This window comes from Callorhinchus milii, unplaced genomic scaffold, assembly GCF_018977255.1.
Source record: "Callorhinchus milii isolate IMCB2004 unplaced genomic scaffold, IMCB_Cmil_1.0 Scaffold13, whole genome shotgun sequence".
NCBI classification, from domain to species: Eukaryota; Metazoa; Chordata; class Chondrichthyes; order Chimaeriformes; family Callorhinchidae; genus Callorhinchus; species Callorhinchus milii.
This window is the reverse complement of record NW_024704754.1, coordinates 19,157,770-19,176,073: the sequence shown is the minus strand read 5'-3', so window position 1 is coordinate 19,176,073 and position 18,304 is coordinate 19,157,770. Positions and strand designations below refer to the sequence as shown.

General features: G+C 45.2%; 1 protein-coding gene across 1 annotated transcript; it reads left to right on the top strand.

Annotated features, from left to right (window-relative positions):
* Positions 1 to 964: 964 nt before the first annotated feature.
* On the top strand, positions 965 to 17,278 carry maml1 (mastermind-like transcriptional coactivator 1). The gene is made up of 5 exons (XM_042339916.1): positions 965 to 1,375; positions 10,607 to 11,947; positions 12,291 to 12,527; positions 12,974 to 13,091; positions 13,392 to 17,278. Exons 1-5 carry the CDS (start codon positions 965 to 967, stop codon positions 14,348 to 14,350), a joined length of 3,066 nt encoding a protein of 1,021 aa, XP_042195850.1. The 3' UTR covers positions 14,351 to 17,278.
* Positions 17,279 to 18,304: the final 1,026 nt, after the last annotated feature.

Genomic DNA, 18,304 nt, shown 5'->3' with positions numbered 1-18,304 from the left:
CCGGCGCTATTCGAAAAGGAGGAGCGTTGGGGCCGACACGTCGCCCAAATAAAAAAAAAACGAGCGATTGGATTTGTGCGCCAATTGGGCCACAAAACAATCGCTGCGCTTCACAATATATGTGAAGAAGCCATCGCTGCTGTTAGAGGTACATGTCACACCTGTTCAGCATATGATGCCTCACAGCGGAGAGGGGGGGCCCCGGGGGGAGGCCCGGGGGGGGGGTGTGGGGGGAGCAGCTCAGATCGCGCCATGAGGAGGAGGAGGAGGAGGGGAGTCGCGCTGAGAGGGGAAGTGTGCGACGGGACGAAGGGGGAGCGCGAGCCCCGAGGAATCCGCGCATGCGCTCCGCCTCCGGCCCCACCGGCTGCCGCTCGCGCGCACAGGCCCCGCCCATCGGCCGGAATGCTTTTCAACGCCATTGGGTGGAAGCCGCTGTTCATCAAAAGGTGACGTTCCCGCCCCTCCCGCCCCCTCCCCAGGACTTCGTTCGACTCCGCCTCCTGCTCAGCCCGCGCTGCCTTTGGCTCCAAGAGCCGTCAATCAAGTCAGCGTCGCGCGGCCGCCGCCCCCCCCCACCATCGCGAGCCATCGTTGGTCGATAGCGCCTTCCATCAAAACTGCGCCCCGCCTCCGCCACACCCTTTCGGTTACGCTATTGGTCGGCGGCGCCGTCAATCGACGCAGCCGCCTGCCTCCCCCCGCGGATCCGTCCCGCGATTGGTTAGAATTACCGTCAATCAGTGGAAAGCCCCGCCTCCCCTCCCGCTCGATTGGTTCGGAGCCGTCCGTGAGTGGGGGGGAGAGGAGGGGGGGCGCGCGCGGGGGCGGTTGTCGGTCGGTTACGGTGTGAGGTTAAAATGGAGAAAAGTCCGACCGCGGAGTTTTCTTCCTAATCGTTCTCCGCGGTTCCCCGGTCGCCGTGTATGAGCCGCCGCCGCCACCTCTCCCGGCGGCCCGCACCATGGCTGACTTCGTGCTGCCCAGGCGGAGCGCGGTGGTGGAGCGGCTGCGGAAGCGCATCGAGCTGTGCCGCCGCCACCACAGCGGCAGCGAGTCCCGCTACCAGTTGGCCTCGGCCGAGTGCCTGGAGCTGGAGCGGCAGCGCACCTTCACCCTCCACCAGCGCTGCCTTCAGAGCAAGACCAAGCGGGCCGGCAAGCACCGGCCGCCCGCCCCGCCCGCCCCGCCGCCACCGCCCGGCCCGCCGGCTCCACCCGCCCAGGCCGACTCGCAGCCCGGTCCGGCCCCGGTCACCGGCGGCACCGGCTTCAGGAACCACACCGCCGCCGCCGCCGCCAACAAGTCGGACTCCCCCAAACCGGCGGGCGGCGCGGGCGGCGCGGATCCGAGCCGGACAAGCACTTTGCTGGCGGTAAGAATCCGAGCTCGTCGCTGGGGATGGGACGGGGGTTGACTCCCCACCGCCGCCGCCGCCGCCGCCGCCGGGTTTGCAGTGCGGGGAATCACCGATCCAATCCACTGACAAAAAGTTTCCCCAAACTTCACGCACTCACTGTGTTTACCTCAGCGCTGAGTCCGTGTGAAAACTTCTCTCCCTTTGTTCCTCCAGGAATCGCGTCTCCCGTCCCCCCCCGAGAGCCGCTCCGACTCTCTGTCACTCCCGGAACACCTCTCACCTCACGGTGGGGGTTTGTGCCCCAACGGCGAAATCCGAGGGATCCCCTTTTCCCCCAAAAAAATCTACCGGTTTTCAATTCATTAATTTTTTTTACATGTGTAAAAAAATAGGGTTTGTTTAACGCCGTTCATAACCCCCACCGCACCCCCCCCCCCCACCGCACCCCGTAACCCCCCCACCGCACCCCGTAACCCCCCCCACCGCACCCCGTAACCCCCCCCACCGCACCCCCCACCCCCCCCCCACCGCACCCCCCATCCCCCCCACCACCCCCCGCACACACAAAGCGAAACGGGTCGCCGCCCCCCCCTCAGCTCTGTTATTACCCACTCGGGTGACTATGTTTTACAGTAAAGATGGGGGTTTGGGGTCTTTTGTTTTACAGTAACAGGCGGTCTCTTCCTGACCCCCCCCCTCCCCCGAGAGCCATTATATATATATATATAGGGGGGAGGAGGTCGGGTTTACTTTGTACCGACTTATTTTGGAAAGAGCTTCAAGTTTTACGGTGTATGTTGTCGGTGTTGGTGGTGATGGAGACACATCATTGATCCACTGTGTTGCCTTGTGATTAACTATTTCCACCCCACCCCCCCACCCACCCACATCCCCACCCACCCACACACATCCCACACCCCCACCCACCCCCCCCACCCACACACATCCCACATCCCCACCCACACCCCCACCCACACACATCCCACATCCCCACCCACACACCCCACCCACACCCACGTACATTCCCCCCACCCACACACATCCCAAACCCCCACCCCACACACCCCACCCACATCCCACAACCCCACCCACAACCCCACACACCCCCACCCACCCCCACACATCCCACACCCCCACCCACACACATTCCCCCCACCCACACCCTGAGGTGCCCTTGAGTCAGATGTGTTAATATTGTAAGGTTTCTACATAATTTATAATTGGAGGTACTTCATTGGGTTACTGAATGATAAGAAGTTGTCTGAATGAATCCTCCCCCCGTCCAGCTGTGATTTCTATTGAGCAGCTTATTTGTTCCTGGGAGGCAGTGACTTGGTTCTCTGGGAAAAAAGAAGGGTCATCTAATTGAGATGTAAAAACAGATCCATTTAAATGGAGAGGTGAAGTGATTGAAGGTCAATTTAATCCAAGTTAATTGTAGTGTGTTACTGTTCTAGTATCCTTGACTGTCTGAATCACTGAAGTAAGCCAATATATTGATGGTTTGGACATAATTAATCAATTGTTGAATTAAAAAATACCGGGATTTGGCATTTTACACAGACAATGGTGCCTTTGCAGGATCTTGCACCAAAATATTTATCTTTTAGTGTGTTGATCGCCTTGAAACCCACGCATATTTTTTTCTTTTTTAAAGTAACTACTACAGGAATTATTAAATCTTTTAAGAACTTTGTTCTGGCTCTACTAACCATTCAGATTTTTAAATATTGGAATGGTGTTCCATTAGTTTCATCAGCTCAAGTTCAGGATTCGTTGGTTCAACTTAGTGAAATCTTCATTACAGTCTTAAGTAGATTTTAATTTATCTTAAATTTCAAATCACTCTTAAAGATGCAGTGACACATGGGTTCTCTCAGAACTTGATTTTAACAGCCAAATCCATTTCTTTATACGTATTTAATATATAGATTTGCTAACCTAACACTACTCTGATGACTTGCATTTCGCTAAGCTGCCAACCTCGTCGTCCCATTTGTGCCAAATTCAGTGTTGTGTATTCTTGCCATCAGCAGCTGTACTGGGAGCAGCTTATTTCACCTTTACAGGTGACAGACAGGGAAGACTCATTCCATTGGTCCAGGCTGTACAGGACCTAGTTCTGGAGTTGACTGTACCGTCTTATCCCCTGAGGAAAGGGCCTTCAACCCCAGATAAAATTGATCATTCATTTCATGGCTGTTTGTGGGACATCGCTGTGTGCAAATAGGCCGGGCTGTTTGCCTACAAATACAAAGTCACTTCAGTAAAATCCTGTGAAGTGGTTTGAGACGTCTCGATCACATGATAGGGTGTTATATGAAATGCAAGACTCACTACTCCTCTTAATTTTTTGGAGATGTGAGAAGCCATTTCCTGTGGAGTGTATTACAGGTCTTGCACCATGATTTAAAAGCAAACAAGACTAATTGTAGATCAATTCCTTCAGAGTACACTTCATTCTGTGATCAGCAGCTGCATTCTGAGCCAAACTAACCTCTTGTCACTTCGGTGCATAGAATTGTAGTTAATGTTTGTGTTTACAATAATTGCAGCGAGCAAGGATGATGAGAGGGGGATCCATACAATATCATACCAATGCAGTGAAGATGCTTTGGAGATGAAGCATGTTAGTGTTACAATAGAGGAGGTATTACTGTACAGCTGGTTGGCTGACATGGAGGTATCGTTATTCTCTTTCCTGGTCTTTTCAAAATATCCCTGTGCTTCATTGGATAAGCTAAACGAGACTAAATCAGTGTGGGGAGCAAGAGGAGGCTTTTCTGTTTGCCAGTTATTGGATCATGTCAGATCTTTTAATCCAGATGTTCTGCCTTTTCTCCATACCCCTTGCCCTCCTCCTAATTTCCCAAGTATCTTATTTTTTTTTAAAAAGTGAAGAGTAAGAGTTTTTGCCTTACCTATGTGTAATCCACCCTCCTCCCCATTCTTGTACTTACTGTACGTTTACATGGTGACACTGGCAAACTTCCACGGTAGTTTGCCTCCAAACTTTCTTGGCTGCAGAAAGTAAGTGGAGTTTAAGGAAGGACAATTGGATAGGTTAATGGTAAGTTTTATCTTTTAGACTCCACCTGTCACTTCTCAGAAGAATAAATTCTTCTGATAAAAAAATATTTTTGTGCATTTCCTGAAGATGAAATCAAGTAATTAATTTCCTAAAACCTAACGACGCTTTTTAAAGATTTCACAAAAGACTGGGAAACGACATGTGTAATAGGATTGAAGTTTAACCACTTTGCAGGTGGCCAGACCGAGCTGCAGCTGCACATTCCTGACTTCTTCCTCTTCCCCCCACCGCCCCCCCTCACACACACACTCCCAGCACCTATTACAATGTCTCCCCAGATGGTGTGGTGAACATTGAGATTAGCTGTACTATTAGGAAATGGATTAAATAATGGAACTATTTTTATTCAGAGCCAATAATTTGGGTTTTTCATTTTTATCTTGAACCACCCAAAGCCAAGGTATTTTGCTTCCTACTTTTGTAATTTAAAACATCATCAATTCAAATCCATAAATACTGTTTTTGACATCCTGATGTCGCTTAGTGACAAAGTTACAGTAGATTCTTTGTGAAACGCTATTAATGTGCAGACAGTCACACCATCTAAAGGAAAGTTAGGTTAGCATTTAGGCATGATGCTTAATTAGAACCGAAGAGATGGCCTGTGAGAGCTCTTATGTAGTAATAATAATAATCCTTGCATTTGATACAGCGCTTTTCATGTCTTCTAGACATCTCAAAGCGCTTCACAGAATATACTGCAAAGTGAATTGACCGTATACTTGTGGGCGAACGCGGCAGCCAATTGCGCACAGCAGTGTCCCACAAACAGTCGTGGATTGAAAATGACCAATTTATTATTGTTTTGGAGGGATTATTATTAGCGTGTGGAGTAAGGAAACTTGCCCAAGGTTTCGCCCTGCTGGAATTGAACCCAGTACAAGGTTAACCTGAAAAAAGACTGAATTATTTGTGCGTGTGTGTGTCTGTAATGTTATTATTTGATCAGTGGCCTTTAAATTGTCAATGGAAGTTTACTTGTTTTCTTATATCCTCGAGTTTGCAAATCTTGTACTGAGTGAAAGTACACCTTAGCTTCAGTTTCTGGGTTACTCTGGACTATTTGTGAAACTTGGAATAGAACACCCCATGTTTTCGATCTCTCGGGCAGAAATTCTTCCCGTTAGCTGTGTGTATGGTGGTGATGGAATGTCAGTGGGATGTGTACACGGGCCTCATGCAATGCCAGAGTAAAAGAAATGTAAGAAGATTGAGAAAGTCCAGCACATGAAGCTCCTTCCTTTATAATTCACGGTGAATGTTATTGGCTTTCATTTAATCTTTTCCTTTCATCAAAAAATTGTCCAATGTTTTGGGGGGACAATCTACAGTTTATTGTACTCACTGCAAGGTTACTTTGGAAAAACTTCCGCTGGAATTCATTATCTCTTCATGGTTTCAAATGTTCGACTTTGTTTGTACATTTCATTTTATAGTAGGAACTTGGTTCATGTTATTCAGTCATTTTGAATACTTGTATTGTTTCCCTGAAGTGTTTTAATTATAGGAATTTTTTTATCTCTGGTAATTTGCCATTGAAATAATTGTTGACTCTCTCTCTGTGGTAAGAGTTTCAGCGATTGTCTTATACTGCAAAGATAGCTAATTAGTTGTGGAAAAAATGAACTCCATATCTCAAGGCTTCTTGGCTTTCTTCACAACTTGTCTGTTTATGTTGTGTTCATAATTGCTTACGGATGTATAATATTTTGCACCTGGATCATTCCCAGTGCATATAGCTCAGTTATGCAATGGGCCATGTACTTATAGGCTGAACCATTGCTGGTTTGATGTTCTCTGCTTAACTTTAAATAACTTCTTTTCTGAGAGCTGTAGTTTGAAGCTTCCCTTTTCGAGGAGAAACTAGCCAGCCCAAGTAACACTGAAAACATGAAACAAATGAGAATACAGACTCAAAACAAAACTGGTCTAAATCCAAAGGTGGCCAGAACATCGGAGCCAGTTCAAAGAGAACGAACTGTGAAGTACCCGGGGCTATTGGTGCTGGGATCCCGCCCCGGTTACTCTGTGGGGAGAATCTAAAGCACTGAAGGCAACATAGAGACAACTGAACCGATATGAACGTGTGAGGGAACTGATTGGTGTATATGTGCACAGATGTTGCTGAGTTGCTTCTTTCTGTCCTTGGACCATCCCTGGAAGATTACAGACCAAGTTCAGCAATCCCCCAGTTTACAGAGGCAATGGTGCTGAGAAAGATGCCATTGAGAGGCGACGCAGGATCTGCCCTTCACTGCTTTCGTGAACTGTTTTAGACAACTTTGGTATGTCTTTTACCCTGGACCATTTGGCTTGAATGGTTTTCCATCCATACATGTGGAAAATAATGCATTTGTCCAGCCTTGTCTTTTGTCTCCTAATGGATATGAGCTTCTAGCAGTTGGCAGCTTTACTTTCAGGGGTCAAATTGGTGAGAGTCTGCCAAAGAACATCACTGTAGTGAGGTTCAGATATTTTTCATTATTGCTATGCTTGCACTTATTTTACTTTTTGGGCATAGTGAGACTCACTCAAATCTTATTTAGTCTACAAGCAAGTAAAGGAGACTCGATCTGAAATTCACGTCTAACATTCCAGACAGTTTCTTTAGCCTCAAACCAGTTAGGTTTTATCCGTGTTGCACACTTCTTCCCTCAAAGGAAGTATCACTCTTTATGGATAGAACCAGGGATGTTTGCCAATCGAGGCAGTTTGTTCCGTTTGGTAACAAAATTTGAGGAAAATCTATCTCTGAAACGTGACATGATGAATGGACTTTGCAACTTAATTCACGATGTTGTTGACGAGTCAGAGGGCAGACGGCTGGGGAAGTGCAGAGCTGAATTCATTTTGTGAGCTACCCACAGTGTGAGCTGACGTGCAGTGGTGTTTGCTGCCCACTTTCTGCTTAGATGACAGAGTTCCTGCTTATAAAAGCATTACTGACCACAGTATTGCCTGTGCAAAGTGGCTGCCACATTCGCTTACAAAATACAGTTACTGTGCCCTCTTGACATGAAAGGCACTGTATCAAGTACAATGATCATTATTTGACTACTGATTTGACAAATTCTGAGCACAGAAGCTTTGGCAAGGCAGTGCTCCATCGAGATCAACCCTTAACAATTCCCACCTCTTTTTTTTCTGCACAATTTTCAAATTTTCTTTTATACGTGGAGGCCTCGGGGAATGTTTGATTATCGACCACGGATGTTCCTTCAATGTAATTCATCCTCGACCTACAAGGCTCCCTCCTTCCTGCTGTTGGTTTTCTGTCTAACCATACATTTATTTGTAATATGCCTTGACATCCTGCTTTGTTTCAGAAGCATTTTGTTAAGTTCTTGTTGAGAGTATTTACCCCGGAAAGACGAATGTGTAACTCTTTTATGCTCTAGCGCAATTGAGGGAGTGAGCAGATTGCTCAATGTCACGGTGAAGTCACTTTCAGATGTTTTCTTTCGATTTATTCCTACCTTTGAATAATAATTTATATTTAACAGTGCTTACAACGCTGAAACATTTAAAACTATTTCACAGGAGTGCACAGGTGCTAACAGTTTTGTAGGCATTCATAGCTATTTTGTGGACAGCAAATTCATACAAACAACCATGAAGCAAATGACCAATTTAGCTGGAGGATGGTTGGCCAAGGCATCAGAAAGTCCCTTCTCTCTTCAATTAGTGTCATGGGATGTTTAACGTCGACCTGAGGAGAGGCAAACGGGACCGATTTTTCAACAAGCAGCAAAGTTACTCAAAATCCAAAAGTTGCTGGTTGAGACCTTGCCACATTAGTTACTTGTGTGTGTAAAAAAAAAGGTTGCATGAGGAACTTTCTTAGCATGATCACAGTATGGCTCCTGTCAGCCGGGCTCAATTGGCAGCGCTTCTGCTTCTTGGTCAGAAAGTTGTCACGACATAGACTGAGATTGCAGTGCTGGGGAAGCACTACATTATCAGAAGCGCCATGCTTTGAATGAGACGTTAAACTAAAGTCCTCCTATTCAGGAGAATGTTAAAGATCTCATGGCACTGTTGGGAAAAGTTTGCTAACCAAAGGTCCTCCGGATAGGTCATTCACTTTATGCTTGTGTGCAAAATGGCTGCCACATAATAAACCCAATCACTGCACAACAGCAGTTCCCTGTGAAGCGTCTTGACAATGTAGGCGCTGTATTAAGTGCAAGGATTATTTATTGTAAGCCAGCGTCAGAACCTGTTCAGGCACCCTCCCACTCTCATTAACAGGCAGAAACCAAGAGTTGCTCACGGCCCAGCAGAGGAACGCCAGGTTTCATTCCTTGCTTCAGGCATTGTTCAAGAATGTCAACTGTTACTTGACATCCTGAATTATTAATTCAGTGTTGGGGTGTGAAACCTATTCCATTCTACCATTCTTTGTGGCCCACAAATTGATATGAAAAATGTAAACCATGTAACCCTGTACAGTCACAATTCTATTCATGTCCTCAGCTGCTCCGTGATTCATTCCTGCTCCACATCCACCAACAGCGCAGTCACAGCCACCGAGAGCCAACGCGAGTCACCCACTGAGAAGAGGAAAGATGACAGTGAGTGCTGGAATGTTCAGACTGGAGGCTGCGCCAAAGAGAGCAGTGAGAAGCAGCCGCGAATTTTAGTGGGAATGAAACAGATAAGATGTGGCTCTTCCAAATTGAAATCGATGGTTCAGAGGAGGCTTGTAACAAATAAATTGGATGCCAAATAGGGTTGAGAAAGTAGAGCCGGAACAAGCCTTTCAGATGTGACATGTCAGCGGGATAAGAGGGTGTGCCTCTAACCCAGGCTGGCGAATGCCATATTTAGGGAAGAAATTGGGAGGCTTTTCTTTTTACAGATGATAATCTGAGAGAGCCAAAGTGCTCTGGGACCCCACCCTGCTTGAAGGGTGCTATATATATATATATATGTGTGCAAGTTGTTGTTTCTGTTGCTAGAACCAGTCCCAGGAAGGGCACAATGAGCTGGAAATCCATGATGTAGAGCGCAGTGACAGCTTCGGCAGATTACCAAGTGATTGAAGGGCCTGGGCTCTCAATAACTTCCTGAAATGTAGATCTGAATATCTTTATGATCGTACGACACGCAGTGTATCTTTGCTGGAGAGGTGAAGTGACTTCAGTCTGTATTGCCATCTGGTGTTTCGTTTCTGCTATTGATGAAAACATTTTACTTTGCCTTTGTGTGGGTTTTAGTTTCAAATGAACAATGTGTCACTTGTAGCCACCCACTGTGCCAACAGTTTAGGTCTTATTGTGTGGTTACAATCTCTTGGGTATTGGGATGGAAAACCCAAGTCGTGATCAGAATGAGTTGTGACTGTTCCAAAAAGTTCTTCCAAATTTTTAGATGTATTGTTTGCTGTTTCCTTACTTTACTGCATCACCGTTCTAAGAGGAAATTAAGTTGTTACAAAACTCCTTCATGAGGTGTCTTCTAACCAGTGGGTGGCAGTTCAGTATCTTGTTTACGACTTGCATTTGCAGGGGATTGCTGCTGTTTGCCATTGTGTGCCCATGTAGGCCACTTTCATTCTGTCCTGCACAAGACTGATAAACATTTATTCTTTGTTTATTATAGTTTTAAACAAACCAAGAGGTGCAGATGAAAAATACCTATTTGGATCCGTAATACCCATCCTAATTTCTTCCCCTTATAGCATCAAGCAGTTTAATTGAGTTTGGTGCTTGAGGTGTGCTGTATGGTCAGGTGAGGTGTGAAAATGAGGTTCTATCTACCTGTTCAGATGCACATTGAAGATCTGCCGGAACGATTTGAAAAGAGAAGGGAATTTTTCCAACATTCCCCAAATGAAGTTGGTTATTCACCTCATGTCTCTTTGTGAGACATACATACATTTGGGGGGAGTGACTATTGAAATCTAACACACTTAACCGTTTAGTAGGAATCTCAGCCTACATAATTGGGTAGAATTATTGCTCAGTTTTATGTGTGTGTGTGTGTATATATATAATATATATGAAAAACATAGGGCTAAAATGATGTACTTACAACAGCATGAAGCTCTGATGTGTGTTTCAAAGAACAACCTGTTTAGGTTTTTAATTTTTTTTCAAGAATTTGAACTAAATGATTGTTGAACTCACTGTTTTCACTTTGCCTCTGTTTAGTTGCAGGAATCAGTGAAAAGGAAATTGAGAGCTGATGCTTCTCCTTTGAATGGCGATCAGCAGAATGGGTTTGGAGATGGGAGCTATCCTGGCACGAAGAAGATCAGACTGAATGGGAAAGATGGAGTAGGGTTGGTTCCAGTGAATGGATCCTCCAATGGTGTGCCAGCAGTCTCTCCTCTCCATCAGCTGGACGTTAAGCCAGCCATTGGAGACGACATGCTTGTCAGCGGGAACCATCCCATGGGATCATTGGGCGGTTTGAAAAAAGACAGCAATCCTGACAGCAGTGTCCAGCTGAATGGGAAAAGCGACGGTAGTCACACAATCCCTCTGCTCAAAGACTTTAAACAGGAGCCTTTGTGTGATTTAGGGTGCATGAATCCAACAGGCAGCTCTCTGAGCCAGAACAACATGTTCCCTGATATTAACCTGAATGAGCAGGAATGGCAGGAGTTGTTTGATGAGCTGAACAGGTCTGTGCCTGACCAAGATATCCAGGATCTTTTCAATGAGGACTTCGAAGAGAAAAAGGATTCTGAGCCCACAGTATCCTCCGACCATCCTTCTCTTCCAGACAACATCAGCGTAAAGATTGAGCTTTGTCAGCCTTCCTATGAACACGAGCAGATGGGATCTCCACAGACGAGGCCAACGTCATCTGGACCTACATTTTCCAGTTGCCCCATGGCTTCTGTCAGTGCTGCTCCTGTAGTGACTGGTGTCTCCCAGACTATGCCACAAGTGCCAGGCCTGCCTCTGGTAGCTGCCAGGCCCGTATCCAGTGTATTGTTGCCTGGGAATGCTGCTAGAGCAATGGAGCTGAATCACGCACAGCAGCTTCAGCAGATGGCTGCCAAGCAGCAGAGAGTTCAGCTGATGCAGAAGCAACAAGTGCAACAGACGCAGCCAAACCAGGTGCCAAACTGGTCAGCGGCACCTGCCCAAAGCCCCATTGCTAGTGCCTACAGCCGTGAGCAGCCCAGCAGCCCCTCACTATATCAACAGGACTTCAGCCAGAAACTTCCAATGGCCAGTATGCCACCAAAGAGCTCCCCAAAGGCTGGCAGCAGCTACCTGCAGCCAAATCATGTCGGTATGCTAAGCCACCAGCCTCCCAGTTCAGGACAGACCTCCACCAGCAGCCAGGCTGCTCTCTTCAGCTATGCCAACACTAAACGCTTGTCTCATTTTGAAATGAATCACAACCAAAGGTCGGCCCATCAGAACAAAGGTACCGTGTTTACGTACATTCAGCAGCGGCACATCAGCGATGAGCAGAAACCCAAGGACCTTCACACGACTGCCATGCCTTACAGACCTCACCTGCAGCTCAGCCAGGTACCAGTGGCCTTTACTACAAATAGGCGAGATGCATGTAAATTCTACCTACATTTAGCCTGCAGGACCACTTTGCCAGAATTGTAGAAAGTTTCTTCGTAAGAAGCTGGCTTTTAGATCTGACGTTTGTGTAGCAGCGATGTAAACAGTGAAGCTGAATTTCATTACACTATCACTGTACAAAGGTGCTGCTTTTTTAGTAATACCTTGTACTATTGATTTCCTGAAATCTATTTGTCTAGCTTGCAATCAATGGCTTGTAATGAGCTTGCTTGACTGATGGACTCTTGAAAGAATCTAACCTTCACACTGTTTCCCTCTGTGTATATTGTGTGACCTGTAGGAACAAACAGCAGCCACTGTAGCCAGAGTCTCAAGCTCCATCCCAGGGCCAGGACCAGGGCCGGGAGCCCAGCCTCCTCCTGTTGTCATACCTGGGAACCACGGCAACGTCGCCTATCTCAGCAGCCAGCGCGCAGCTGCACTGAAGCAGCACCAGCTGCTGATGGACCAGCAGAAGCAGCAAGAACAGCAGCAGTTACAGCTACAGCTTCACAGACAGCAAATACTGGCTGAGCAGGTGTGTAATGGGCCCCACTCGCTTGCCCGCCCACCTGGCCTGAAGTGAAACTCAAATGGGGACTGAGAAACTTAACAAACAAGAGGGGAAATGTAATGAATTTCATGAATAATTAATGCTTGTTTTTAAATCTTCATCTTTTTCCACCCACCCCCCCCCCCCCACCACACTCATATTCTCTCTCTGGTTTGGGCGTAAGCTCACTATTATGGACAGTAGCCTTACTCGTGCATCTCAAACACTATCCTGTGGAGCAGTTCAAAGTATTCCTGTTCCTCAACTGCTGAGCAGGAATCCAAGATGGCAGCTGAACATTTGTAAAAGGTGGGGTGGCTTGCTGTGGGGCAGGGTGGCGTTCAGACTCGAGAGGGGCTGGTAATTGTTGATTGATATTCCACAATCTCGTTCAGAATGGGACCTGCCACTTTCTGTTTTCTTTGTTTCAGGAGAAGCAGCGGAAGCAGCAGGAACAGCAGCTGCAGAGACACCTGACCAGGCCCCCCCCTCAATACCAGGACCAGCAACAAACCCCCTACCATGTGGAGCAGCTCAACCAGTTTCAGGGTAATGTCCCTTGGTTTAAATGGAAACTCTTCAGGCTGTTATTAACACAGTAAACTTGGGCCCGCTGCATTTCCCTCTATTAAACAAACTGATTGCTTAATGATATAATTAAGGGACCTTTAAATCCCATAAGTTTTACACATGGCACATAACAGGCCTGTGTTTACATATTACCCCCATTGTGTGACTCTGCTCTAGACAAGGAAAGAGAGAATATATAGAAAATCAATGCGCAATAGTTAATGAATTTTGGCTGCTTTGTGCTGTGGAGGAATTAATTCTATTGCTCACATTTTGTAGGTTCCTCTCAAGCTCTTCCACCCGTTGGAACTCTGGCACCAAATGCTAATAGCCCAAGAATGTTCTCTCTGAATCCAAACCTGCGCCAGATGGGCCCAGGCCAGAATTCAGTCCCTGGTGCTGGGGCTAGTCAGCCTGAGCTGGGGCTGCCTCAGTATGGAAACATACACAGCGTCCAACAGGGATTATACAACATGGGCTCAAACCTGAGCCAGATGCTTCCACGTCCTGTCCAAGGCACAATTGGAAATGGACAACATTCAAATCAATTACAGAGACAGCCCAGTATTGGACACGCAGGTGCTATGGTTACAGGCTATGGGCAGAATCTTTTAGCAAATTCAAACCTTGCACAGCAGCACAATAAGGGGCCAGTGAGCCAGCCAGTCTCCAAGGCCCATCCACAGAGACTACCGGGCTCCATGGCAAGTCAGAGTCCCACTTGGCAGCATCAGGGGCTCCAAACTATGAACAACCAGAATCAAGCGAGCAGTAATTTAGTGGCTTTCAACAGTACCTCAACGTTCCACATGCAGACAGCTCAGCCCAAAATGGCCACCCAGCAGTTTGCCCAGGGAATGCCGCGAGCAGGTCTCAACCCAACCAGACCCATGGGATCCATCGGCTCGACTGTTGGTGGGCAAATAATTGCTGCATTAGGGGCACCTCAGACAAGGACAAACCAGCCCACGCAGCAGCCGGCTCCGGGTTTAACCCAGTCTGTTGCAGATATGACAACTTTTCCTGCAGGTCAGCAACTGCCTACAAGAGGTAACCCCCACTGCAGTCAGGGGTATCAGGTAAGAAACGCCAACCAGGAACTGTCTTTCAGCTATGGCAGCCAGTCAGGAGGCAACACGCTACAAGGCTTAGCTAGTGACGCAGACCCACTGATTGATTCTTTGCTGAAAAACAGGATTACGGAGGAGTGGATAAACAATTTGGATTTGAACTTCTAGGATCTCCCCGTTGAGTGTGGTTTGCTTACTTTATGTGGAATTGGTGGAAAATGTGTAACCATGGCTTTTTATATATTAAAACAAAGTGGGACCAAAAAGAACCCTGTGGTGCACGGCAGATAACTTTGTGGTTGGGAACAGTTCTGTAGACAGCTTTCTCACAAGTTTCAGGGCAAGTTACATAAGTTTTTTTTTAAAAAGATTAAACGATGAATGAAAATATTTTACATAAAATGTACAATATTTAATATAACTAAATACAATTGGCCTATTGTACATTTTCCCTCCAATCGATAGGAAATCAGCACCAGGCCATATCTAAAGCCATCCACTTGAGCAAACATTGTCTTCCACTCTGATCTCAAGACACAAATATTGTTTGCCAGGAAAGAGATTAACTGGGAATGTGGAAAATCTGTCATTAAAATCCAACGGACAATACGTAAATCAGCATCGGAAAGAGGGGCTTCAAATCCCACCTGAAATCTTAACCTAATCCTTCCTGCGCAATATTCTTGAGAACACTTGAGCACTGATTGTGGATTTCTGTGCCGTAAGTTTTGGGTGAGGAATTTTTACTCTGCATTTTCACTTTCTTTCGTCTCCCAGTCTGTGGGCTTTACTGAGCTGTTGAAAGGGATTGCAACAGGGCTGATGATGGACAAATGGTACACTGTTCTGCACGTTTCATACTATGTATTTTGCATTTATTTAAAGTAGTTCCCGGTAGTCCTAGGGTGTTGTTTTAAACACAAAGATAAGGATCCAACCATCAGATCCCACCATCATCATTTTAGTTCATTACATCTGTCCAAGGGGACAGGTTACTGAATGTAAAATCTGGTACCAACTAAAAGATGACAAAAAATAAATTCAGTGATTTCACGAATGTGCACTAAATGTGGCAGCGTGAATACCGCTATCTATAATGATTGACTAAAATTGTGCTCTCCTATTTTACTTTAGGTTTTGAACCACTGATGGTAGATCTTTGTAAAGATGATTTCTGACCGATTGGCCGAGGGTGGGGGACCGTAAAATCCTAGTGTGTCCAGGGTGGTTTCCTGTGATACTCCCTGAAACAGTGATCCTCTGCTCTTGATCTTTGATTGGTTTAAGATTGGTTTGAGATTAGCAAACTCTGAACTTACTTATACTAACTACTCAATAGATATTTACCCTCCATAATGAACTATTAAGTGATCACAAATGCGATTTTGCAAGGTTTTTTTGACGTCCCATGTCATTGCTGGGAGGAATTTTTGTACCTCCATGGCAGGCAGGAAGTACATGTTCAAGAATCGCCTTAAAATGAAAAAGAATGAGATTGGTATGAGTTCACTACCACTCAAAGACTATGTTTTCCCTAGACTCGACAGCCCGGCATCACACTATTTATATATAAAGGTACAAGTAGCCATCACACAGTGAACCTTTTAAAGCAAACTTGTTTGAAATGTCCTGAGATATGGGGAGGCTTTGCTTAGCCTTTCACAAGCCCAGATTAAAACTGATCATATTTTTAATTGCACTCAGCACCTTGTACCTTTCATAGGGAGCTGGAAAGTCAGAGCAAGCCCCTTACTGTCCCCAACCACCCATTCCCCCTGTCCTTGGTTTATGAGTTGTTCTTGCAAATGCACTGCTCTTCAGTAATGGTGCTTTACAGCTTATTCATGTCAAAGTGGTCGAATTTATGTGTAAATAAATGTTTACATTTTTATATAAAAAAGAAATGTTTCTGACAAAAGTATCTAGCTGTTTGTCTGTAATATATTTTTACATTTTATAGTTTTAAAGAAATTGTATTTCTTGCTCTGAATTTTGTACGTCTTAACCCAGCACTTGATGACTGTATTGACGTCACTAGCTCTGCCTAACTGTACCTTTGTATACACTGATTACTGTAACGTGAGGCTTTCACCTCACAGTGTAGAATTTAAAAGGTGGAAAAATACATGTGGCCAAATCTGGTTTTAATTTTTTTTTGTGACATTGAAGCAATCAGCCCAGGCTGCTATGGCACACTATAAAATTCAGCTGCTCTGATGTTTTTCTGCCAGGCAGTACGTTAGTGGCCTCAAGCTCCTCGAGTAATTTGTACTCCAAAATGTGTTGGGAGTCTTTGGTACTCGTCACTTGCAACAAGAAAAAAAACTTTTGTCTTTCGTGCATTGTAAAGATTTTAACAAAGAAAGTAAAATCTTGCATTTGCTAAGGTTACCAAGTTAATGCATTTCATTCTCTGTATCTTTTACTTCCTCTTTTGAACGTAAACTCAGACTGATGACTGGTGTTTCATTACAGTAGAATGTAAACACAGAAAATCGTGTCAAGAGCTTTGAGATGTCCTCGCAATATAAAGGGCTTCATATCAAATGTAAGAATTATTTATGTATTGTTGTAAACATGGGATGGCAAACTAAAGTGACTAAAATCTGGTGCCTACACAGAATCCAAACCTGTGTGAAACTATGTCGAACGTACATCACATTTCTAAATTCACTTGTTCCAAGATTGTTTGCCTACAGAGAAGGTAGAATTGTATTGTGCAATCTGCTTTATTGGAGCAGTTAACATGTTAGTTGTGAAAGGCAGGCTGTCAGCTTTAAATAGCTTTGGGTTTTCTGGTGGAAACAACTTATCTTGAATTTCTGATCTTCACAGCAACCCCAAAACAACAACAAGATTACATTTGTATAGCTTATCGTGCTTTTAGCAGGGACTCTGCAACACAATTAAACTGAGCTGAAACTTACTTGAATTCAACTGCTTCTCACACCAATGCTTTATGTTGTATCCATCATAATTCATTCTTCTGAACGAGATCTGGCCACAGTGTTATTTTCTGGCTCAAAGCGACACAAATAGCTGTAACTATTATTCCAGCCATCATTCGCAAATAAAGACTCCATGATCTTTTTATAATTGTGGTGTGTGTGTTAGTGTGTGGTATTGATGCTGCCTCGGTTTTGTTTTGCTTTTATCCACTCATTATTTTGGTGCATCATAATCCTAAAGGATGAGCAGACATTGGGGAACCTTCCTGCAATAAATACTAAAAGGAGTGTGTTAGTCACATTAACACGTGAATCTACAGATAGCTTTTTCAGAATGTCTTGTCTGTCTGGCGTGGTCAATTTCTCTTACATGTGGAATTTGTTCTGGCCTTTTCTTACGCTTTCTCATCTTTTGGGTTTCACCATTAGCAGACAAGACAAATTAAATCACTTTCAATGTTCGCAAACTAGAAAAAGCAAACCATTGCCATCAAATGTTGTTTGTGACTATCACACATTAGGTCCAGCAGTTAGCAAGCTAAAGGGGTGAGGACTTTGCCTGTGATGGCTGTAGTGGGGGTGTCAGATGTATTTTGTCTAGTGTGTGGTCTGCCTGAAGATCAATGGATCAGAAAGCAGTGATCTCCTTCCTCCTTTCACATACAGCAGTAACTTTGCAATGTGTTAAGTTATGATTGCCAGAGGGTCTCAATTTCATGCAAATACCTTATTCACTACTGACAAACAACCGGAGCAAGTTTGATAATCGGGCTGATCATCTCCTTGTAGTTATTGTGTACCCAAAGTAATATGCCAACCTCTATGTTCAGCCATTTTTTGCTGCTAAATATTGCCCTTTGCTTCCTGGAACTATATGTTTCTCCCTAGTCCTGTCCCAATGTACCTTTTCCTGAACACAAGACTAGATTCCTAGATTAACTTTGTGGGAGCTCTGTTCCACCTCCCACCTACCTTCAGAGGGGAACTTTCTCACACTGGAGTGACGAGTGACCTATTTCTATACAGCAAAAAAAAGCACAACAAATTCTTATCAATATTTTTAACCAATTTCCTCTTGCAGCTGCCCTCCAGCTTCACTGCTGCTCGATGTCCTCAGGTACCTCAACTCTGAACACCAGGCCATCATTTCTGGTAAGATCATAATTGCAAAAGT

Bases quoted from the DNA above. Each gene is read 5' to 3' on its own strand.
- maml1 (XM_042339916.1), top strand. From the start codon at position 965: ATGGCTGACTTCGTGCTGCCCAGGCGGAGCGCGGTGGTGGAGCGGCTG. The intron at 1,376-10,606 runs GTAAGAATCCGA...GCCTCTGTTTAG, and splicing joins GGACAAGCACTTTGCTGGCG to TTGCAGGAATCAGTGAAAAG. The intron at 13,092-13,391 runs GTAATGTCCCTT...CACATTTTGTAG, and splicing joins GCAGCTCAACCAGTTTCAGG to GTTCCTCTCAAGCTCTTCCA.